This window comes from Cibotium barometz, chromosome 11 (assembly GCF_041138505.1).
Source record: "Cibotium barometz isolate CiBa-2024 chromosome 11, ASM4113850v1, whole genome shotgun sequence".
NCBI classification, from domain to species: domain Eukaryota; kingdom Viridiplantae; phylum Streptophyta; class Polypodiopsida; order Cyatheales; family Cibotiaceae; genus Cibotium; species Cibotium barometz.
This window is the reverse complement of record NC_141056.1, coordinates 14,692,896-14,717,775: the sequence shown is the minus strand read 5'-3', so window position 1 is coordinate 14,717,775 and position 24,880 is coordinate 14,692,896. Positions and strand designations below refer to the sequence as shown.

The window sequence follows — 24,880 nt, the reverse complement described above, 5'->3', positions numbered from 1 at the left end:
GAAGCAAAATTACCAATAGGACCTTAGACATGGAATCTATAAAGAGAGAGAGCGCGCGCGCATTAATTAATAAATAAATTAACAATTTAAGTAAACAAACGCTACGACGACAAAAACGCCATCGGGAAGTTCGAGCAGCTCACCCCACACACAGGTTCGTTTTGCTAATTCAAATTGTCAGAATGCTTTTAATTGCTTAATTTTAATTATTTTCTTGTTAGTCTCCCCCAATGTGGAGGATAGATTGTTTAGCTTCATATACATATCCCGTAGATAGTTAGAATCATCTCTCTAGCCTGTTGGGTGATCCCATGTAAGTGCTTAAGGATCCCTAAGCCTCTGATTCGAAGGTTTTTGTGATGCCAGAGTTTTGGATCATACATCAGTGCTCACTTCTTCTTGCTTTTAATTTTGGGCAGAATGTCTTGGCTTGTTGATGGGCAGACATTTGCAAGGAAAGTCAAAAACCCAACACATGGTGTCTGCAGACATGGCTCAAGAGGAAAACACATAGAATGCCCTTCTTGTGGGCATGAGTTTCATCAGAGTGAGGTAGACACCGAATCGATCGCTTTTGCAGCTACATCTCTTACATCCAGATGAAAAATGGTGATCATTTGAATGCTCTTTAATTTGCAAGTGAGCATCATCATGCTTTCTGATAGGTAATTTTTCTTTTGTGACCACAAAAACCCTTCAGTGACATGTGGGGAGTTCATGAGGGGCTAGACAAGAGGCGGCCAAGATGTTATCAAGCTTATATTGTTAGCTCTAGACACAATAGTAGCAGCAACTGTGCCTAGTGCTGGAGCCCATGCACACACTTCCCAACCACCCACTAAATTTCTTGTTTCTTGTCTAGACAAGAGACAACATTGAGGTTATCAAGCTTATATTGTTAGCCCTAGACACAATAGTAGCAGCAACTGTGCCTAGTGCTGGAACCCATGCACACACTTCCCAACCACCCACTAAATTTCTTGTTTGAAACAACTATGTAAGCAGCATCGATCTCATGGAATCCTGGTTAGTCAGCCATTAAATTAGGCAAATGCACGTTTGAACCCTGCTAGCTTCATCTGCTGGATGTGCAGTAGTCTGTCGCTAATAGTACCTTCTCTTTCTCTCAAAAAGAAAGGCAAATCAAAGGGATTTGACCTTTGGTGTTTAGGTCTGTCTACGTTCCCCAAAAAAATTGATTTCTTGCCACTTCTCCTTCTTGTCTATGCTTTTGCCTTAGCCCTTGCTGCTTTAGAGACTTTGGGCAAGCTTCTGGATTATTATATTGAAGCAGTAAAGTGCAAAAGAAAAATGGTTTCTCTGTGGATGATGTTGCCTTTCATGGGTTACCCACCTGTATAGAGACGTGAGTTTGGCCACTCAAGCTGGTCAGGCATGAGTAGGAACTTTACTAGATGAAAATGTTTATCGTTTCAGAAAGCTCAGCATGGTTGTAATCATGCTTACAAGGCTGACCATGCTTTGGAAACTATCAATCTGATGTGTGTACAGTGCTGCAAAGCATGGAAACTATGTATGAGCCTGCTTCTTGATGTCAATCTGATGTGTGTACAGTGCTGCATGGACATTGTTTTCTGGACTTTAGGAACACCTTGATCATGCCATGCCCATGGCTGTTGGGGTTGTTATACCATAGATTGTGGAAGAAGAAACCAATATAGTATTATCTTCATGGATAACGAGGGCATGCATTGCTTTCCCCAAAAACTAGGTTTTGGTTTAATGGCATGTGTGGTGGTAGTTGGGCTGGCAATGAAGAGAAACGAAGCACGACAAAATATGCCTTTTCAGTGGGCAATGGGTAATGCAGCTGTCTGTGAGCTACTTGTTCACTTCTTGAGTACTTGTGCCAGCAGTTTTGCATAGAATTTTGAATACCCAATGGCAGTCTTTGTGTTTTGTTCTATTTTCTTGTTCTTTTCTGATGGTCATTTAATGCTGCAGGTAATGCCAGAGTGGCCTGGACTTCCTGCTGGAGTTAAGTTTGACCCTTCTGACCAGGAAATTCTAGAGCATTTAGCAGCTCAAGTGGGACTTGATGCTGCCAAAGCCCATCCTTTCATCAACGAGTTTATTCCTACTCTGGGCGCTGAGGATGGCATCTGCTATACACACCCTGAAAAGCTGCCAGGTACTTCAAGTAGTACTTTTTGTTTTGAGAGAGAAGAAAGAAAGATATATAAACAGTGTGTTTGCTGGAAGAGCTGGAGCTCCCTCCCTGCGTGCACCTGCCCTCCTGACCTGCCTCCTCCCCCATCGCGCTATCCTCCCTAACCGTCTCCTAGCCCTGGTCTCCTGCTGCTGCCCCCTGCCCTGTGCTCCGTGCCTTCTCCCGCTGCTGCCCCCTCACCTTCTGCTGCTGCCCTCTGCCTTTGCACTGCCCCTGCTCTTCACCCATCAGGAGGACTCCATGGCAGCTGCTTTGTCATCCTTGACCGACGATGCCGCCCCTTGTCTTTTCTCCAAAGCGGACCTCCAACTCCTAGCATCACCAATAACCTCCCTTAAAGCCTCAACACTTGTATGCAAGATCATTGTATAGCCGCCCAACACACAGCCAACTTCAAGACTTGCTCTAGGCCAGCCACCTTGGCGAGGTGGGCAAGATTATAGATATCCATACCCTCGGGTGCGGCTACTACTAGGTGGAGTTCGACACCCTAGCAGCTTCGGATTGTGTGCTTCAGCTGAGCCCCATTGCATTGTGCATGGCCCAGGCACCTCTCACACGCTCACAGCACGGCTTTGAACCTGCCTCCGACCCTCTCGCTGGAGTATTCGGATTTTCGGTCACAGTCTGTTTTCCAGGCCTCAGGAAGGAGTACCATCCGCTTTTGCCTGTCATAGGGAGAACAATAGGGAAAGTGCTGGAATCCCTGGCAACAACCGCCTTGATGTTGGCGCATGTGGCTTGGATCCCTTCACTTTGCATTAGCATTTCCTCATTGGAGACAATACTGCACGTCATCTCTCTTTGATGTCTCCGGGGGGAGTACTCGGGCCTTCCTAGCCATTGCTTCATTTGTTGTCAGATGGGTCACCTCGCCAGAGCTTGCCCTCCTCACCAGTCTAGGCAAACTCCACACACCGGTCTAGCCCCTTCCCCCCCCATAGAGTGGAGAGAGCGGACCAAGCGCCCCAGTGCCACCTCCCCCCTCCAGCGAAATAGAGCCCCGGCACCCTAGCCCCGAGGATGATGACGTGGGTAGGTGGCAGAGACTGGGCAGAGATAGCACTAACACCCTGCCAGGGCAGCATGCCGCTAGGCGAGACAATCCAACGGGACCTAGGTGGTAACGGTCGTGTTAGAGAACTGTTTCGAGCATTTATCTCAGGATCACCCATCTAGGGTGGAGGCCCCACCTGCCCCCCAGAGGGTACCAATGTTAACTTTAACATGGGGACCGATCTCACGGAGTGGTTTGGTACCAGTCTTCCTGATTTTCTGGAACCCCTTTACACACAGCACCCCCCCCCCCCCCCCCCCCCCCCCCGCGCCCGGGAGGATCTGATCCCCCAGTGGTAGCAGGTGCCCTCTTAGGATTAGGAGCAGATGCCCTCTCCCCAGGAGCCTCTCCTCCCCCCGCCCTCCCCCCCAGCCGCTCCTCCCCTGGTGCTTCCCTCCTTTGAGCCCCCCCTCCCCCCCTCCCCCCCTCCCCCCCGGCCTCCGCCCCCATTCTCCATTTCAGAGCCTCTTGGGCTCCCCCTCCCCTCTCCAAAGCACTCCTGCCAAAACGCCATCAGTCCTTGACCTTGGGAGGAGCTGCCATTCAGGTTCCATCTGTAGATAGATCCATCACTTGTCAGAGCTTGTTGCGATGACGGTTGTTGCTTCCCTGGTGAGAGACTTGCCCCCTGGAGTCTCCAGGTGATCCATCACTTCTCGGACCATGTCGCAATGACGGTTGCTGCTTCCCGAGTGAGAGCCCTGCCCCTAGAGTCTCCAGGTGGTCCCCCCCCCCCCCCCCTCCCCCCTCCCCCCTCTTCGAGTCATGGGACAGCGTGTGGACTATAGATTCTTCAGATGCCTACCAATGGATGTGGGTGCCTTTGAAGAGACTTCAGCCCCTCCGAGTCTTTGTCATCTTTCATCGATCTAGACCGGCCACCACTAATGAGAGTGGAGCAGTGATTCCCCCTAAGTGTAGCAGCAGAGCGAGAGTAGAGTTTGGAGTTAATCTTCTCCACCATTCATGGACAGGTGATAGAGCTCCCTCATCACATATGGGACCTACACCTCACCGACATTGTCACTCACTTTTGGTCCTTGTCCGCATGGTGCTTGGAGGATTAGGCCACGGAACCAAGATAGCAAGCTCTAGTTTGGAGGGTGATCCTCTTCATCTACCTCCATGTGTGTTGGTGGTCCCCCTCACCCCCCCTATACAGATACTTCTACTATGAATGCTGGAGCCCAATATATGCATATGCAATCGGGCCAGTGTAACTATTTGGCCCTCCTAGCTCTATTTCACATGATGAAACCCATGCCCGGACACCTGACAGGTGGAAGAAGACATGGGGATAGGGTCCATAAGGTTTGATTAAGAAAAAGCACCATTCTTGGTCAAAAAGTAGGAAAAAGCAAAAAGTCAAATAGGGTTGACCGTGAGCCAAGGGCACCATTGGAAAGAGGAGACTGAGCCGGACCAAAAAGCTAAAAGCAACTCTAGGGCCAAAATGCAAGACCTTGAAGCTAGAAAAGAAAAACAAGAACTTTTGACTAAAGTTGAGCAATATTTTACTATTAAAAAGACCAAAAGCAAAGTAAAAGGCAAAAGCATCACTTTTTGGAAAAAAGCAAGGCTTTTCCCCAAGTATAAAAGAAGCATAAGACTCTCTTGAGCATCGAATTGAAGAAGAACCTCTTCATCACGTTGCCATCTTCGTTGAAGCGTGGGGATCATCTTCTCCATCATCATCTATGAACCAAATCATGGAGTTTTTCAGCGTTGCTCGTTGATTCAGAGTGCCTCCATCAACTGTAGTGCCACGTCATTATCTGTCCGTACAACTGTATGGATTCGTACAGCCATACGGAACTGTACGGACATGTATGGAACCGTACGGACCAAAAATTTCAGAAACCCTTTAAAAAAAAATCAAAAACCCTAAAATTTTCAAAAACCCTTAAATTGCTCCAAAAACCCTAAAAACTGCTTTTTGGAGGTGTTTATCATCGGAAAACCATTAAAACAGGTTTTATATCAGTTTTTCTTGCTAGAAAGAGCTTTTCCATGGTTTTCTTCATCGACAAGGTTGTAGGAGTTGTGGGGATTACTCATGGGATGAGCGAGTGATTCTTGGACTGAACTTGGACTTGGACTTGGACTTGGACTAGGACTTGAATTTGGAATTGGATTTGGATTCATTGGATTTGGATATTGGATTTGGTATTAGTTCAGTGAGACGTGGTGTGCTCGGCATCAGAGATCTTGTGCCTCGACATCGACATCGACTTGGATATCCTACATCGGCATATCTGTTTGTTTTGTATTCATTGGTTGTATTGACCCTGGCCAACGTGCCCATGGATTGTGTTTGAGTAAATTCCTGAAAGGGGGCGGTTCCCTGCTCAATCTCTCTCTCCCCTCTCTCTCTATATCTTTATCTCTTGGACACATGGTTGAGTGTGTCACTCACGCCCGCTGGGCTTACAGCGAGAGCAGAGAGGGTCCACATGGAGTGTAGAATTGGGGAACACCTTGGACGTCTATGCACCAAGGCATACTGTCACTGTCACTGTCACTGTCACTGTCACTTGCACTGTGCACTGGGGTACACAGTGACACACTGGCATCATCATTAGTGCAGCATTGTACAATAATAGTACCTTTTTTAGGAACATTTTTCATACAATGTGACCCCATTGTGAGCCCTCAGTTCAGGGATAGTCAGGCACGAGCTACGTAGGTCAGTCTCCAAGCCATAGATGTCAGTTTGGAGTCAATCCTCTTAACCCACTTGGAGAACCCCATCAGATAAGTGCATGTAGTAGTCAACCATAGCTTAGGTCTTGTATTTGAAGCATCATTAGCATGTAGGCAGACATGGGCATGAGTACAAATGAGTACTTGCAGCCCTACACTATGCCATGGGCAGCCCATGCCTCATGGGCACTCTTGGGCAGCCCATACAACAGCCAATGCAGGCTGTAAAGCATAGTCGGCAGCCCTAGTAGGCATGAAGGACAAGTTGATAGCAGCTATGGGCAAGCATTGGCCGATAGTAGCATATGGGGCAGCAACCTTTTGCGCAAGCATTAAATGCTAGTTTTAGCACTTTTTGTCCCATATGAGCTTGCCGATAGCTTCTCTACTGGCTGACCAGCAGCCCCAAGCCCTATTAAAGGAGTTGCGTAGTATTCATAATCAATCATCAAGTAGAATCAAGCAATCCCATTAGAATTCAGTTCATCCTCTCTAGGCAAACCCTGAAGCTCCTCTTTAGCATTCGGCCAACGTATGTGCAGTCCTATAGCTATCCTGGACTTGCATAAGTGGCCTAGAAAAGTCTTCTACAGTGCCCTTGGATTGGTGGATTCTCAGCTGACCCACGGTCTTCCTCATCCTTGCGTTGGGTAGTCATAACTCTTGTTCTTAAGCATTGTACAATAGTTCTCCAAAGATGTAATATAAGCAAATACTTTTGCTTGTGGGGGGGGGGGGCTTTGATCATAAAGCAGGTGCACGTCTGCACTAGATCCAGGCTCCTGACCATAGAGCTCTCACAAAGACACGCGAGACTCTATGAACTATTGACTAACCTTGGCCACCCTTTTATAGGCTCTTGGCCAGTCAGTGGGGACGTCCACACTTGGGCGCCCGCCCATCCATACTTGGGTGCCCGCCCGTCCATACTTGGGTGCCCGCGCGTTAGTCTATCCCTAGCCCAGCTTGCCAATCAGCTTGCCTAGCTCCAAGCTTCCCCAAGCCTCGAAGCTAGTCTTGTGTGCGTGTAGCACACGGTAGATACATACTGTGCACACGACAGGGAGGCTCTATCACCATTCTCTTTCTTCTGGGGCATTACTTGTCAGCTGGTTGTACCCGCACAAGCGGGAAGATTTTGCAGGCAGGAGCCACACTTGTTGGTCTCCCGCCTTCGGCCCGTCTGGGATCTAGGGTGAAGTATGTATCTCAGTTAGTGAGTAGCTCCTGTTGGGGGTGGTGGACTCCGGCACCGTAGTCCTCGGGAGGCCACAATGGGTGATAATCAGGCTTGGGGAGGACCGGGTGTGCCTCCTTAACATTTATGCATCTTGATTCGACAGGGCCTCTGAAACCGATCCCGTCAAGTGGGAAAGACTCCGTTGGACACCCACACGCTTAATAGCACAACTTTAAAACCACAAATTTGAAATGGACAACTTAATACAACTTGAAATTGAAATGAAATGAAATGGAAAGATGGACACCAGCACTGGGGCCGGAACGGGCCGACCCCCCCCTCAATATATGATATATTTATTGGGAGTATTTAATGAATACAATGCTCCATGGGTTCCAAGAACCAGATAATGTCCATGCACATATGAAAACAGTACCAAACAAATAGGCTCGAAGTTGAATTTCGATGTAGAAGCTCGAAGCAGTACGACCACTAGTGTGGTCCAATCTCTATGGTCCTGTGCTTTCACTGGACTCCGCGGAGAGCGCCTCACTGGTGTTCCGAGACCACGCACAGACAGGCGCTCTCGTACTAACGCCTGGCTCTCCCGATCTCAGCACCTTTGGACCGAGGTTCGCCGATATAGCTTGGACAACCCGGCACCGAACGGGTGTTGGCCGAGCAGGATGAATCCCTTATCAGATTTAAACATAAAATACTTTATTGAAATCTGAAATTCACTTACTTGTAGATGGTTGATGGAAAACCAATACTTGTGGTGTTTGTGTAGAATATGAAGCCAGCCTTGTTGAAGAAATAGTTGCCTCGTGTAGAACTATCAAGACAAGCACCACCACAAAGGGTACAGCCGCCTGCTGTGAGAGAAGAAGCATCCACTTGCAAGAGAGGAGATGCCTGGCCGCAGTGTGGAGGAGCCCAAACAGAGTTGCCTGAGCGCAGTGTTCTACTGGCCGGAACACAATCGCATAGCCATAGCCGCCGGTAGGGGCATGCGCAGCTTGGAGAGGTGCAGCCGGTAGAGAAGAGGTAGCCTGCAGGTACTGTCACCAGGGGGAGTAGCTGCCTGTAGGAAAGGAGATGAAAAGGGATATTTTGCTGGTGAAGACGTACAGCCTGCAGGAGAGCTCACGCAGAGGAGAGGTGACCCACGATGGCCTGCAAAAAGGAACAAGCAGCGCAGCCAGCAGTGATTCTGTCGCCTGTAGGAGCAGAGGCAGCACGCTGAGTAGAAACAGTCGCCTCTGTGCTACTGTAATGGCCTGGTTGCAGTATACAGTCGCCTGTGGGAGCAGCTGCAGCACTTCAGTGTCGCCTGGAAGGGCTAGGCGCAGCAGTGCATCAGCCGCCTGGTAGGAGAGGGGGAAGCAATCGCTTGTGTGGGTGGTGAAGCAGCCGCCTGGCGATGCAGATGATAGAACAGCCAGCCAAGGTGATCACCGGGTGATGAACAAACGCCAGGTAGAAGCGATGGATCCCCACGCTTGAAGAGGGAGTCTTTTTTAATAAAATTTAAGTGAAGTTACAAGTAGAGATTTCCACGCATGCATGTGGGGGAAACTAGTGTGGGTAGGTGACCATGCCCACCCCCACACTCACTTAAAAGTGGGGCTCCCCACCTTGGCCCCTAAGTGGGTGCCCAAAGGGGGTGCCCACATTTAAGTGAATGTGAACACCTAACCTTATAAAATAAAAGGTTAGAATAAAATATTAAAAACTACATGTGCAACATACTTACCACCTGTTCACATGCACTAAAACTCGTCAGAATACAGAGCAAACTTCACGACTCACTGGCAGGCTTCCCCGCTCAGTAAGTAACATGTCAAGCAGGCAAACACACAAATACATGTCATGCGAAAACAGTTTCAAACATGCAAAATATGTGTGCATGTGCAAATAGTAACATGGGCATATCTCCCGTTCATGGAACAAGTACAAAATATCTGTCGGCACAAAACTGGCACGACATAAAAACATAAAAACCCGGTCTTCCTATGGAGTGACAGTCCCATAGGTAAGACACAGTTCCAGGCACGAGTCTCCCTATGGTGTGACAGTCCCATAGGCAAAACACGGCACGAATACTGGCTCTTCCATGGCGTGACAATCCCATGGGTCGAACACAGTCCAGGTCATACACGGGTGGCACTGGTCTAGCTCCCGTCCATACGACACCATCCTGCTAACACACGGGTGCCGTCCATGTCAGCAAAATACTGGCCTCTTCACACGAGACACCGGCCTGGCCTCAAGTGAACGAGACACAAAAACTGGAGATGGACCAAATGGTCGGCCAATTGGTGACATCCCCCCGGGCTTCTAAAGAGTTGACCTCAACTGAAAAGCCTCAAGATATGCCTGCAACAGCTGTGGGTAATCTGCAAAATAATCCTCATTTACCCACTTGGCATCAATAGGCAAATAATTCTTAAACTTCACAAGATATCTCCTGGAAAGCTTTCTTGCAGGTAGCTTTCTCTCCTTGTGAAAAACAATCTGTTCTGGCTGGAGGATCTCCTCAAGCTCTTTAATTTCTGGCGGATCTTTTGTGACAGGCTCATCAGGATCTGGCCCCACATATTTCCGAAATAGACTCACATGAAAAGCATTGTGAATCTTCCAATGACTAGGTAAAGCAAGCTTGTAGGACACTTCATTGATCTTCTGAATCACCTTGAAGGGTCCATAATAGCGAGGAGAAAGCTTAGGATATGATCCTTCTCGTCCTGGCCTCTTCCGAAGCCTAGCCTTCTCAAATTTCAGCAATACCCAATCACCTTCTTTGACTTCCATGTCCCTTCTATGCTTGTCAGCAGCCATTTTATGCTTATCCTGAGATCTTGCAATGGCTGTGCGCACCTGACCAAAGGCAACATCCAAGTCACGAACATATTCATCAGCTGCAAAAATCTCATCCTTTGTACGAAGGATGGGTGGCAAGACCACTTTGCCATAAATAATCTCAAACTGAGCCTTTCCTGTGGAAGCATGGATCGTATTGTTGTGGGCAAACTCAACAAGTGGAAGATACTTCTCCCATGCAGTCTTTTGATCTGCCACATAACATTTCAATAAATCCAACACAGCTGAATTTGCAGCTTCACTTTGGCCATCCGTTTGGGGATGATAAGCTGATGAAAACTCAAGTTTAGTTCCCATATTATCAAATAAAGCCCTCCAAAATAGGCTTGTAGTCCTGGGATCTCTATCCCCAACAATGGATTTAGGCATACCATGATGCTTGAAAATATTAGCAAGAAAAAGCTTTACCATATGATCAGCTTTAATGGTTTTCTTGACAGGCAAGAAATGAGCTTGCTTGCTAAACCTGTCCACAATAGTCCAAATAGCATCATTCCCATGCTGGGATCTAGGCAAATCCATAATAAAATCCATCGTGATACTTTCCCAAGGTTGCGAGGGAATAGGCAATGGCTGAAGCAAACCTGGAGGCTTTTGCCCGTCAAATTTCACCTTTTGGCAAGTAATACATGCACGCACATAAGCCTCAATGTCTTTACGCATGCTTGGCCAAAAGAAATACCTCTGAATCATGCGAGTAGTAGGCATAATACCTCTATGACCAGCATATGGTGGAGCGTGACATTCGTCCATAACCTTTGGACGCAAATCCTTCACCACACATAGGCAATTATCCTTCATGAGATAACCCTCGTTGATAACATAAGAGGCATGTGAATGACCAGCCATCAAATCAGTCCATATATGGCAAAAATCAGCATCCAAATGATACAAATCTCTCATAGCAGATAGATCTCCATGAGAGGCCACTGAGACTGCAGCAACATAAGGCCTCCTAGATAGTGCATCGGCTACGACATTTTTCTTTCCTGGAGTATGCACAATCTGAAAATGAAACATGGAAAGAAAATTTGCCATTCTCATCTGCTTCTCTGAAAGCTTGGTTTGAGATAGAAAGTATCTCAAGCTTTGATGATCTGTCTTGACTACAAATTCAGCCCCAAGAAGGTAATGTTTCCAAATCTTTAAGGCGTGAATTACAGCCAAGAGCTCTTTCTCATAGATATCCATATGAAGCTCAGCATCATGCAAACGACGGCTCTCGTATGCAACTGCATGCCCTTCTTGATTTAGGACAGCTCCTATGCAATCACCACAAGCATCACATTCAACCACGAACACATATGATCGCATGCTTGAGCTGCAAGAAAGCATCCTGTTCCTTTGAAGTCCATTTGAAAGCAGTTTTCTTCTTCGTGAGATCATGTAGAGGAGTGGCAATCATAGCAAAATGCCTTATGAAACGCCTGTAATACGAGCATAATCCCAGAAAACTACGTACTTGATGTACGTTTTGCAATTCGGGCCAATTCCGAATAGTCTCTATCTTTGCAGGATCCATTGTAACTCCATCCTTGGATACAATATGTCCCAGATAATGAATCTCTGAAAGGAAAAACTCACTTTTCTTGGCATTGACGAAAAGTTTATGCTTCCGCAACTCTTCGAACACTGTGACCAAATGAGTTCTGTGTTCCTGCTCATTCTTGGAGAAAACCAAGATATCATCAAAGAAGACTCCTGTAAACTTGCGATGGGGTCGGAATATCCTATCCATCATACGATTAAAAGTAGCAAGAGCATTGGTGAGACCAAAAGGCATTACCAAGAATTCATATAATCCGAAGGCTGTCCTGAATGCAGTTTTATGGACATCTTGTGGCACCACGCGTATCTGGTGATAACCACTCTTCAAATCAAGTCTGCTAAAGCAAGCCGAACCATCAAGCTTATCCAAGATATCATCAATACGTGGAATTGGAAATCTGTTCTTGATGGTAAGCTTGTTCAAAGCTCTATAGTCCACACACATACGGAATGATCCGTCCTTCTTTTGAACAAGAAGCACAGGAGAGCAGTAAGGTGAGGAACTGGGCTGAACCAAACCTTTCTCTAAAAGCTCGTTTACCTGCTTCATGATTTCTTCTTGTTGTGCAGCACTCACTCGGTATGCGGGTTTGTTAGGTGGAGAACTACCTGGCACAAGATCTATGCGGTGATCTTCGGGCCTTTGGGGAGGTAATTCACCTGGCAACGAGTCAGCAAAACAGTCGTTGAATGCATTAAGAAAATTCAGCCTATCATTAGACATAGCATCCACATTTTGATGATTTGGCACAAGACTATCACGCACAAAAACCAAGTACGCTGAAAGACTCTTTTTCATTGCTTTATTAATTTGGATGTGTGATACAACTGGGATGGAATCCCCTTCTTTGCCAGCATCAATAAAATGCATGCGGCCTTTATGCATAAAAGAAATCATATTGGACTTGTAGTCTTTGCGGGGCTCAAGCCTATGGTGCCACGGCTTGCCCAACAATACATCACATCCATTCAGAGAAGCAACTAGGAAATGCTCATTATCAAGGTAGCCCTGGATATGGATACGCAACTTCCCAATCAAAGGGGTAACCTGCACCTCTTTACCAATAAATGTAGCTTCGGCTTCAATCTAAGGTCCCATGTTTTCAACCTCAATTCCCAATGCAGGTGCCATTTGCATAGAGATGAAATTGTCAGTTGCACAGTCATCAAACATGAAGAGTGCGGGCTGATCCTTGATTTGCCCCCAAGCCTTGCAAACCATTCGCTCTTTTGCATCATGACCTGTATTTCCTTGCACATCAGGAACTGCATGTACATTAGCTTTGGTGTGCTTGTCCTCGTGCTTTGATTTGCGATCTGGGCATTGCCGAAACATGTGGTCTTTGCTACCACAAGAAAAGCATTTTCCATCCTTGGCATATTGCTCTCTTTGCTCCGGGGTTAATCCAAATTTGTTCTTCCTTGGGCCCTGTTCTTTAGATGTGTTATTTTCAGCTTTACCACCCTTGTAGGGCTCCCGGAAGTTCTTTTTAGGTGGCTGTCCACCCTTTTGCTGATTTGGGACAGCCTTGTCCTTCCCCTTGGAACCTCCTTGATCCTGCTTAATCTTGAGCACCAATTGCTCCGTAGCAAGAGGAGAAGTTGTGAGCTGTTGCAACGTATGTTTCGGGTGCAATTCAATACCCGATCTATATGCTGGTTGCAGTCCAGAACGAAACTTCCTCTTTCTTTCATCTTCAGTGATTTGCATGAAGGGAGTCACTTCCAGCAACACTTTCCAGAATTTGTTAACATACTGTTGCACACTTTCATTATCCCTTTGTTCCAGCCTGTCCCACTTTTGAGTGAGAGTTTGCTCTGCATTGGGTGGCAAGAACTGAGCATAAAATCTATCCTTGAATTTTTTCCAAGTAGAAATGGGATCCTTGGTGATCTTTTCAGTGATCCACCAATGAGCAGCAGTCCCTTTCAAAAACATGCTAGCATGGCGCACCTTTGACTTTTCTGTGAAGTCCTCATCGCTAAAAGCAATGTCGAACTGTGCCACAAACGCTAACACCTTAGAAGCATCATGTTCACCATGAAAGACATCAAATTTGACAGATTTGTCACCTGCTTTGAATTCCTTGAGCTTCTTGCCATGAGGCTCATGGTCTTCTCTTTTTCTTTTCCCCTTATCCAACGGGGTAGCCCTATCTGCATGGGCTCCATGGGCCGTCATAGAAGCTTCATGGGGCACGGTGGCATGTGCTCCACGAACTCGAAACTCAGATGCATGTGACTTACCTGCATATGGCAATGTCTCTCCATGAGACAACTCAGAAGGCAAAATTTTTCTGGAAGTAGACCTGTCACCATGAGATACATGTCTTGCATGCATGTGACTTTCATGCCCTCCATGAGCATTGGCATACATATGTCTGTCAGGCTTAGTGCCTTGGGGAGAGGATGCATGACGAGAGGTGACAGTCACCTCTTCCTTTTGCATAAAAGATTTCAGCCTCTGGGATGCGGGATCTCCATGCTTCAAACGAGGTGGATTTCTGAATTTCAGCTCTCCGTCATCCCCCTCTTTGATATCACCTTTGCGAAGGAGATAGGCAAGTGCCAATTCCCTTGGTTTCTTGCCCACTTCACGAGCCATTGATTCAAAAGTTACATCTACCATAGCATCAGCCTTCCTGGCTTCAATAGCATTTTGCAAATGGGGATCTTCATGCAAAAACTTTAACTCTTGCTCTTGAGCCTGCAAAAGTTTTCTCATATGTTCCATTTCAGCCCTCATAGCATCAGGCTTTTGTTCAAGCATAACTGTCTTTCCTGGAGACAGTTGACCCTTGGATTCACTATCCATAACCCTTTCAAGGGGCTTGTGTCTTCCTCGCAGGGCATCAGACCCACGAGAGGCACTAGATGGACCCCTCAAATTTGGTACTTCCAAAGGGTTACCTTGGCTGTCCATTGTGTTCAAAGTTTGCTAAAAGCGGGATGTCCAGTACACAGGTTCGTTTCCCCACTAGGAAGAGGGAAACAACCGTGCTTTGATACCAATGAAACCGATCCCGTCAAGTGGGAAAGACTCCGTTGGACACCCACACGCTTAATAGCACAACTTTAAAACCACAAATTTGAAATGGACAACTTAATACAACTTGAAATTGAAATGAAATGAAATGGAAAGATGGACACCAGCACTGGGGCCGGAACGGGCCGACCCCCCCCTCAATATATGATATATTTATTGGGAGTATTTAATGAATACAATGCTCCATGGGTTCCAAGAACCAGATAATGTCCATGTACATATGAAAACAGTACCAAACAAATAGGCTCGAAGTCGAATTTCGATGTAGAAGCTCGAAGCAGTACGACCACTAGTGTGGTCCAATCTCTACGGTCCTGTGCTTTCACTGGACTCCGCGGAGAGCGCCTCACTGGTGTTCCGAGACCACGCACAGACAGGCGCTCTCGTACTAACGCCTGGCTCTCCCGATCTTAGCACCTTTGGACCGAGGTTCGCCAATATAGCTTGGACAACCCGGCACCGAACGGGTGTTGGCCGAGCGGGATGAATCCCTTATCAGATTTAAATATAAAATACTTTATGGAAATCTGAAATTCACTTACTTGTAGATGGTTGATGGAAAACCAATACTTGTGGTGTTTGTGTAGAATATGAAGCCAGCCTTGTTGAAGAAATAGTTGGCTCGTGTAGAACTATCAAGACAAGCACCACCACAAAGGGTACAGCCGCCTGCTGTGAGAGAAGAAGCATCCACTTGCAAGAGAGGAGATGCCTGGCCGCAGGTTGCCTGAGCGCAGTGTTCTACTGGCCGGAACACAATCGCATAGCCATAGCCGCCGGTAGGGGCATGCGCAGCTTGGAGAGGTGCAGCCGGTAGAGAAGAGGTAGCCTGCAGGTACTGTCGCCAGGGGGAGTAGCTGCCTGTAGGAAAGGAGATGAAAAGGGACATTTTGCTGGTGAAGACGTACAGCCTGCAGGAGAGCTCACGCAGAGGAGAGGTGACCCACGATGGCCTGCAAAAAGGAACAAGCAGCGCAGCCAGCAGTGATTCTGTCGCCTGTAGGAGCAAAGGCAGCACGCTGAGTAGAAACAGTCGCCTCTGTGCTACTGTAATGGCCTGGCTGCAGTATACAGTCGCCTGTGGGAGCAGCTGCAGCACTTCAGTGTCGCCTGGAAGGGCTAGGCGCAGCAGTGCATCAGCCGCCTGGTAGGAGAGGGAGAAGCAATCGCTTGTGTGGGTGGTGAAGCAGCTGCCTGGCGATGCAGCTGATAGAACAGCCAGCCAAGGTGATCACCGGGTGATGAACAAACGCCAGGTAGAAGCGATGGATCCCCACGCTTGAAGAGGGAGTCTTTTTTAATAAAATTTAAGTGAAGTTACAACTAGAGATTTCCACACATGCATGTGGGGGAAACTAGTGTGGGTAGGTGACCATGCCCACCCCCACACTCACTTAAAAGTGGGGCTCCCCACCTTGGCCCCTAAGTGGGTGCCCAAAGGGGGTGCCCACATTTAAGTGAATGTGAACACCTAACCTTATAAAATAAAAGGTTAGAATAAAATATTAAAAACTACATGTGCAACATACTTACCACCTGTTCACATGCACTAAAACTCGTCAGAATACAGAGCAAACTTCACGACTCACTGGCAGGCGTCCCCGCTCAGTAAGTAACATGTCAAGCAGGCAAACACACAAATACATGTCATGCGAAAACAGTTTCAAACATGCAAAATATGTGTGCATGTGCAAATAGTAACATGGACATATCTCCTGTTCATGGAACAAGTACAAAATATCTGTCGGCACAAAACTGGCACGACATAAAAACATAAAAACCTGGTCTTCCTATGGAGTGACAGTCCCATAGGTAAGACACAGTTCCAGGCACGAGTCTCCCTATGGTGTGACAGTCCCATAGGCAAAACACGGCACGAATACTAGCTCTTCCATGGCGTGACAATCCCATGGGTCGAACACAGTCCGGGTCATACACGGGTGGCACTGGTCTGGCTCCCGTCCATACAACACCATCCTGCTAACACACGGGTGGCACCAGTCTGGCTCCCGTCCATGTCAACAAAATACTGGCCTCTTCACACGAGACACCGGCCTGGCCTCAAGTGAACGAGACACAAAAACTGGAGATGGACCAAATGGTCGGCCAATTGGTGACATCCTCCCTCAGGCTGATTTTTGGTGTATGGGGGGTGACTTTTGTTAGATATCATCCCCTGCTTGCTGGCTTCCTATTTGGTGTCCTATTTTAGCCTCTAGGGCTGACCATGTTAGTCTGAGGGGCTGGTCACCCCTCACATGTATTTTACCCATATTTATTCTCCATTTATGGTCCTGGGTATTTTTCCCAGTCGTGGAGATATTTATCACCAGTCGGCTGCCTTCATGTAGAGGTATATATAGCCGGCATGCCTCCCTCATATTTCATTGCTTGCCTAGCTTGTCTAGCTGCAGTCCCTCACTTACGAGGTTCTCCCCTCTTGCTCAGGACATGTATTCCTTTCGGTGATGATATTGAGAGCAGGTTCTCACCTGTGTTTCCTCTCTCTCTCTCTCTCTCTCTCTCTCTCTCTCTCTCTCTCTCTCTCCCTTCTTCCGCTGCACATTCTATCATGGTATCAAAGCGCCGGTGATTTCAGCGTTGGATGCTCCCTCCTCTACCTCTTCATATCTGCGTTTTTCCGCCCATGGACAGATCTGCGTTTTTGTGTTCATGCATTGAAGCTTGCATTTCTTCAAGCGCTGATTGATACCCATTCAATGGGCTGCAGTTTCCTCTCTTCAGGGCGTCAGTTTGCAACTTCTTGGCAGCTTGACAAGGGTTTTTTTTCTGGACAGCATACCTGTCCTTCTTGGCGGCACCTTCTAGGGTTTCTCAGGCGTTTTTTTCAGGACTGGACAGCAACATAGCTGTCCCAAACAAGCTGCATTTTTTGGCCTGTTTTGGCTTGCTTTCCCAGCCCTGATCTTGGAGCTCTCTAGGCTCCCTTTTGCCTATCCTTTCTGGTTATCTTGTGCCATCCCTCCCACCCCCTGATTGTTCTCTGCAGCAGTTCTTGATCTGAGGCTTCAGTGTTTCCATATTCAGCCCCTTATACCTCTGTGTTTTCAGATTTGTAGCCATGGTTGCTGCATTTTTCTAAACCGATTTTGCTGGTAGCTCTACCTTCACTTGGGCTTCATCTGTTGGTACCGAAGGTACCTTCTCTTCAGCGTTTTTCCTCATAGGAGGTGTGGACACTGGTTGGCTTGAATTTTCAGGTTTGTAGCCCTTGTTTGGCTGTGTTTTCTTCTCCAGTGGACACAGATCACTTGCAGAGGGGGTTTCTTGATTGGATTGTGGCTTTGGAGGCAGTTTGGTACTTGAGGAAGATTCTGAATTTCAGATTTCAGTCAGCGTTTTGCTGATTTTGGAGCATCTATACCTGTGTTTTGTTCCTGGCCTACACGGTTTCCCGGTTTCTACATGTTCCTTGCCTTCTGTTGGCGGTGGAGTGCTATTTTTGCTGGATAGCAGTGTTTTGGCTGCGTTTTGCTTCCCACAAGAGTTTTCTACACTCAGAGGGGGCCTTTCTCCAGCTACTTCATTTGAGGATCAGTTTCGGGAGTTGTGTTGTATCTGTGGAGACTTTCTTCTTTGACAGGAGTTTACAGTTATTTGGAGAAGAGCAGTGATCTTTTCAGAGATCCTGAGCAGAGTTTATTTTGTCCGAGCTTGTGTTCTTTGCAGTATTTGCAGAACAAGGAGGGTGTTTTGCCCTTTGCGGTGTGATCCTTTCACATGGACCTTTTATCTGTTGCTGATTCTTGGGATCTGGTTCTACTTCTGGAACAGTCTTCTGCTATCTGCGATGCTTTTGAGGACTTTGTTACCACTGCAGTTTATATTCCTGCTTCCCTTCCTCACTGTGAGGAGTCTATCTCTTCATCTCTTTGTGATGCTTCTGAGGATGCCCCTCCCCCTGCCAGTTCTGCTGGCTTGTTGTTTTGGAGGATGGGATTTTTGGACCCGGTGGGATGCTTTGGATCTGTGGTTGCTAACTGTGCCTCGAGCACAGTGGTACTTCAAAGTTTTTGGGATCTGGATCAGAATCAGGTTGGACTTATATCAGTCCGACGATATCTTTTTTCAGAGGGGGATGTGGAGTCCTTTCATCTTGCGATGCCCACCGCAGTGGTGTGTACTTATGTACAGCATTGGGCAACTCATGTTATGGAGTTTGAGCAGATGGACCCCATCTTTTCTACAGAGTCTTTCCATCTTGCGATGCCGACCTTTTCAGAGGATACTTTTATACAGCATTTGGCTACTTTTGGTACAGAGTTGGAGCAGATTGACTGTATTTCTTTTGAGGGTTCCAGTGAGGAGCAGTTTGCTTCTCCTAGGATTGATTATCTACAGGATCTGATCTTGGTTGGTTATGAGGTTTTTCATACCTTCTCCAGGCTGGATACACGACATTCGACTTCGGGGAGTGTTCTTACACTTGGGTTTGGAACCATTATTTGGAGCAGCACGTTGCAGTCTATATGGTTGTTTTCTTCCAGAGGAGCGGTGTACGTGGCAGCTTGTTCTGTTGCTTTTGTAGCCGAGTTGCTAAGGAGATTGCTTGTGGAGCTATCTTGGTACATGTTTCTGCAGTCTTTCATCTTTGATCGAGGACGGCGTCTCTGGCTTCTTGGAGTTTGCTTAGCATCCGGTGCTGAGAGGGGGTGTTAGATATCATCCCCTACTTGTTGGCTTCCTATTTGGTTTCCTATTTTAGCCTCTAGGGCTGACCATGTTAGTCTGAGGGGCTGGTCACCCCTCACATGTATTTTACCCATATTTATTCCCCATTTATGGTCATGGGCATTTTTCCCAATTGTGGAGATATTTATCACCAGTTGGCTGCCTTCATGTAGAGGTATATATAGCCGGCATGCCTCCCTCATATTTCATTGCTTGCCTAGCTTGTCTAGCTGCAGTCCCTCACTTATGAGGTTCTCCCCTCTTGCTCGGGACATGTATTCCTTTTGGTGATGATATTGAGAGCAGGTTCTCACCTGTGTTTTCTCTCCATCTCTCTTTTTTTTTTCGTGAAATGGTGTTTTATATTATATGTAAAAATGTATATCAGCCACATGGCTCACACAGAACCTATGGCCCCAAAAAAACCCCCACAAAAGATCCTCTAAAGGATCATGACCATGCAAACCTGTACACTAATAAGAAAGCCTCCTAGCCAAATAAGCATCCTAGATAAAAGCATCAAAGATGAGCCAGCCGAGCCGCCGTAGACCATAACGAAATAACATCTGCATCCAGTAGAGCTGAGCTGAGAGAAGAGAAGAAAACTGCCAAAGCAGCAAACCGCGGATACGTAGAATGTGCCCATGTATTCCAGACAAGGAATCAAAGATGAACCCATTCCGTGTAGTCCAAATATGCCAAAGTCCTGTCCATCTAAGGAAATGGAATATCACAAGGTGACTGTCCGAAGTAATGACTTGAGGACAAATCCCAAATATCCACTGATGAGCCGAAACAGTAGACCTCTCTACTGCCTCCCAAACGCGAGAGGCAAAAGACCAAATCTGACGGGCCACTGGACAACTCATGAACAGATGCATAACTGTTTCAGTGCATGTCGTGCAGAAGAAGCAAGAGGCCAATGTAATTTTACGACGGCTGAGCTGATCCCGTGTAGGTAACCCTCCCACCAACATCCTCCAAATGAAAACCTTACCCTGGTAAGGGAGTTTAGACTGCCAACCACGCATGAGTTTTCTGCCACCATGATTTAGACTTGTGCAATCCCTACACCTTATTGGCCTTGGCTGAAACCCAATCTTTCTCTGATACGAGCTTATGATAGACCTAGTTAGCTGAAAGTAATATCAAGTCACCAGATTTACATAGTGCCCAATCAAGCCAAGGCTGATTTGTAGATGGCAGAGGCAATGGAGTAAAAGGCTCAACTGCATGCATGATGTCAACCCATAGTAGCTGAAATGTTCGAGGAACCCTAAAGTGCTGCCGAATACGACGAAACGAATATGGCCTGTCACGACCAGGTATCACAGCATCTTGGATTCTAACCAAGCCTAGCCTGACCATGCGGTTGAGTCGTATGCGTGAAGCATCTCTGTCTGGCCAAACAATGACAACAAATGTTTCAAACTGCAAAGAGTTCAAAAGTAGTCTTTCATGACCAGGATCCCACCCAGCCAATAGTAGAACTTCATGCCAAGAAAGGAGAATATGCGATAAAATGTGAGATGAGCGAATACGGACAGGATGAGCCGCATTCACAATGTCCCACCATGAAGCTTGCACACGTGTCCGCCCATGTGACAATCCCTCCAACTCAATCAAGTCACGAGCCATGAATACCCAAGGCTGCTCCTGCAAACACATATCCTGAAAAAGTGCCTACCTACGCGCCCCTTCCTCTGCTTCCGGCCGTGGAACCCCGATAACGATGAAATCAGCAAGGTCATATGACTCCAGCACAGACTCCATCATAACCTTCCAGATGCCGTAATTGTTCCCGTCCAACTGATGGTCCACTGGGAACGTGGGGAGAGTTGGGATCTTCACATGCTTCTCAGCCATCTCTAACAAATCTGCCATCGCGGGGATGTAACTGAAAAGGGTGGGTGCGTGGGAAAAAAAAACTCTAAACCTGCAAGTGGCTGTCCAGCTACTTAGCCCGCCTTCCTCTTGCTACTTCTCTTCCCGAACTGTCCAAAACAGTCCACCAATCAGCAACGCAACAATCCCCCTCTTGCTCAGAAAACTCCCAAGATCTTTCAAGAGCCTAGGGCTCTGATACCATGTCAAAATACACAGCGGAGATGATAACAAAATTTGAGATCACAAGAGCAAGTAGAGTGCAAAAAATAGACAGCACAAGAGAAGGAGAGAGATAGGCGTGTAACTCTTCTCTATACACAAGATCCCGCAATGAAAACTGAATGAATACAATGTGGGGGCAATGGGGCCTATTTATATGGCCCCATACTGCAGTCGGCCAGCGCTAGGATGCGCCGCCAGCCCACACGACTGGGCACTTCCAGTCGGCTAGCAGAAAAAACCTCCACGACCCCTACTGAGCAGGTCGGCCAGCTCCATGTTCAACAGAGTGCAGTCGGCCAGCTACATATGTTCCTGCCAGCCCTGTGGTGGCAGCCACCCACACCATGGAAAAAATGGGGAAAAAATACGGGGAGTGAGGGAAAATGAGAAAACACCTATACAGGGCGGGCACACCCACAACAGAGGCCCTAGTGTCTGATAAAGACAGGAGATGACTTCTAACATGTGCATCTCTTTGTATTGTTTGAAGTTTCAGAAGTTCATTGTGCAATTTGGATCTATTTCTATTTTTCTTGAGTACTCTCATGATCAATGGCTATGTATAATGTATCATGTTTGTCATGTTTTAAATGAAAGATGAATAGCTTTCAATATTGTGTGTGTGTCTGTGTGTGTGTGTGTGGGGGTATGTTCCCGTTCCTGTTCCCTATATGCCATTCATGTTCTGGACGGCATGGGCCGTTCCCGTTCCCGTTGCTAGAGAGAGCTACTCAGATCCGGAGATCCGGACGGCTAGCTCCAGCTTGGAGAGATCCTTAAGCGATATTGGTACAGATACGGAGCCTATTGCCCTGTAAGACCACCCCCGACACTCGACCTTGTCACAAACTTATTGCCTCCGTGGATTGTATCTCTATTATGAGGATGTATTACACTTTTACAGTTGAGCTTAGGTGTAGCACATAGGGATTTCTTTGACAATTTTGACAGTGATAGCTCAGTTTTAGTTTAGTTTTTGTTTCCTTTTCAGTTTGTTATTCCATGATTTTGTTATTCATGGATTCATTGTAACTTTTGGTTTATAGACCCTTGCGGTCTTTTGCAGACAATAATCTCTCTCTCTCTCTCTCTCTCTCTCTCTCTCTCTCATCGAAGCACATCCTCAGATGGCTCTCTTTGGTGCCTTGGTGGGGGTGGGTGCAAAGAAGCTTGTGATGGGTAACTGGTTACTGGGACGTGTATATGGGCTGCCTTTGTCTCATGTGAAGTAAATGGTCTTTGTGCCGCCTGATCTCTAGTTGGTAAAGCCCCAAGCATCTTTGATCTGGATAGTCTAGAACTCTCGTGAGAGGCCCAAACCCCTCCCAGAAAAGAGAGTGGAATCTCCCTCTGATCTCATAATACACTGAGCATCTGCATTATGTAATGCTCCTCCGTCTCCACCTCTAGTGTGCATAGCAAGCAGATCCTTTCCTCCCTGGGGATATCTGCTGCTCTCCTTGTCTCCACCTGGTGAGATGAAACTCTGATTTGGCCAATAGCAATCCTCATGGCATGTGACGTGCTTGAGCATGTAACGGGGCTCCCGAATGAAACCACCTCGTCTGAACTGTAGGCAGCTGTCATGATAGAACTGCATCTTAGTGCCAAGCTGTTGTGGTGCTACCCATGTGATGTGTGTCTCTAGTCTAGATAGATCTGTATGGGTGAAGTGATTAATACCTTGGTGGGTGAGCTGTAGGAGAGAGCCCTTTGGATATTGCCACGTTATGTATTTGTTTGTCTTATTGATGATGTAACAGGAATTCGTCGTGATGGTAGCAGCACACATTTTTTCCACAGACCAGCAAGGGCTTACACAACTGGCACACGGAAGCGCCGGAAAGTCCAGTCAAATGAGGAAGGAGTTGAAGGCGAAGTGCGTTGGCACAAGACCGGCAAGACACGTCCAGTAGTAGAGAATGGAAGGCAATTAGGGTGCAAAAAGATTATGGTGCTCTATGTTTGCTTTGGAAAGAAAGCAAAGCCAGAGAAAACCAATTGGGTGATGCATCAGTACCACCTGGGTGTACATGAAGAGGAAAGGGAAGGGGAGATTGTGGTATCCAAGGTGTTTTACCAGACTCAACCAAGGCAATCAATGATAACAAGCAAAGAAAATGTTGATGAACTCGAACAGGTGGTGTTGGAGCTGACAGGAGAGCCAAGTAATGACTCATTGGGAGTACCTTCAATGCCTAAAACCCCAGTTCCCATCAACGCACAAGCTGTTTTGCATCACAAAGGACTCTTAGAGACCATATCTGAAGATGTCAATCGTCTCCAGGCATCACTTTCATTCGAACAGGCATCTGCTTGAAACCTGTCAAGATCATTAAAACATGCATATATAAGGAACCTAATGCAAGTTGATGTTGTGTATTTTTGATAGCAGGTAGCTGCAATGCACCCTGAATCAGCTCAAGTAAGCGGAGTGCTTGGAGAGAGAGTCATAGAGAGAGATCACGTGCAAATTGAGAGTGAAGATCAGGCCATTAATGCCAGTGGTGCCCAATCACCACAAGAAGACCATCTATCAGAGCTACCGAGTTTGGGGGGGTCTCAGCCATTCTCAGGCTCCCTTGATGCTGACCTGCTGAAACTCCTCTGCAATGAGAACCTGAAAGCTTTGAATGATGATGCTGTGAGTAATAATTTTAAGAGCATAGCTGCCGAAGCATGCTCCCAGGAAGGATTCTCCCTTGAAAAGATTGTTCTTGGCACACCACCAGACCTGTTGGTGAGATTTGCAACTCAATGTCATCATGGGCATGAATTGCAACAGATTATTCTTATGTGTCTATGCCTTCAATGTCATTGCATTGACATGAAAATTGGATTGCGTTCTTGTCAATGCAGGAATCTCTGATAAATTCTCAAGGCTCTTCAGCAGACTGGCTTGAAAAGTTTAAGTTTTGGAGCGACTCTCAAAAAACAGATGACTTCAATCTCTCGGAGTTTTTACAAAACAGCCAATCCCTGCAGTGAATGCAAGTTAATGAGAAGTAAAATTTTTGATTGTCAAGGTAAAATGGAAGTGTGAATTTTTACACATCCAAATCTTTCATGTGGTTGGCTTTCAAACATTGAGATCATCTACCTTGTACAGGATTACTTTCTCTCTTTCATTTATACCATGTTTCGTCAGTGTAGCTTCCAGTAGCCAGCTCCTTGGCGTGTGGTATTTCTGCTCATCATAGCCCCCCTTACCATACCAATACTCATTTAAATTAATCACATACTCTTATGTAGAGTGTAGCTTTTCTTCTTTCTTAAGGTGGCGCCTTTTCGAAATCTACTTGCGCAAGGTAGAGCTCTGCATACAGTGGAAGCATTTAGTAACAAGAGGACCTAAATGAAAGTGAGTACTTGACCAAGAAGGGGATGCTATATAACTTTTGAGTTCTCTATGATTGACCTCAAAAAACTGATAAATCCAAAATTTGAGAATGCGTAGTGAGCATTTCAAGA

General features: G+C 46.7%; 1 protein-coding gene across 4 annotated transcripts; it reads left to right on the top strand.

Moving 5' to 3' along the window:
- The first annotated feature begins 23 nt into the window (after positions 1-23).
- On the top strand, positions 24-24,880 carry LOC147633805 (uncharacterized). Of its 4 annotated transcripts, none has more exons than XM_086804859.1 (6): positions 24-154; positions 420-552; positions 1,966-2,152; positions 23,173-23,717; positions 23,805-24,149; positions 24,269-24,880. In XM_086804859.1, exons 2-6 carry the CDS (start codon positions 421-423, stop codon positions 24,395-24,397), a joined length of 1,338 nt encoding a protein of 445 aa, XP_086660985.1. In that variant the 5' UTR covers positions 24-154; position 420; the 3' UTR covers positions 24,398-24,880. The 4 variants fall into 4 exon arrangements, with proteins under 4 accessions (XP_086660985.1, XP_086660987.1, XP_086660986.1 ...); XM_086804861.1 differs by having other exon boundaries at positions 73-154; positions 445-552; XM_086804860.1 differs by having other exon boundaries at positions 73-154; positions 445-609.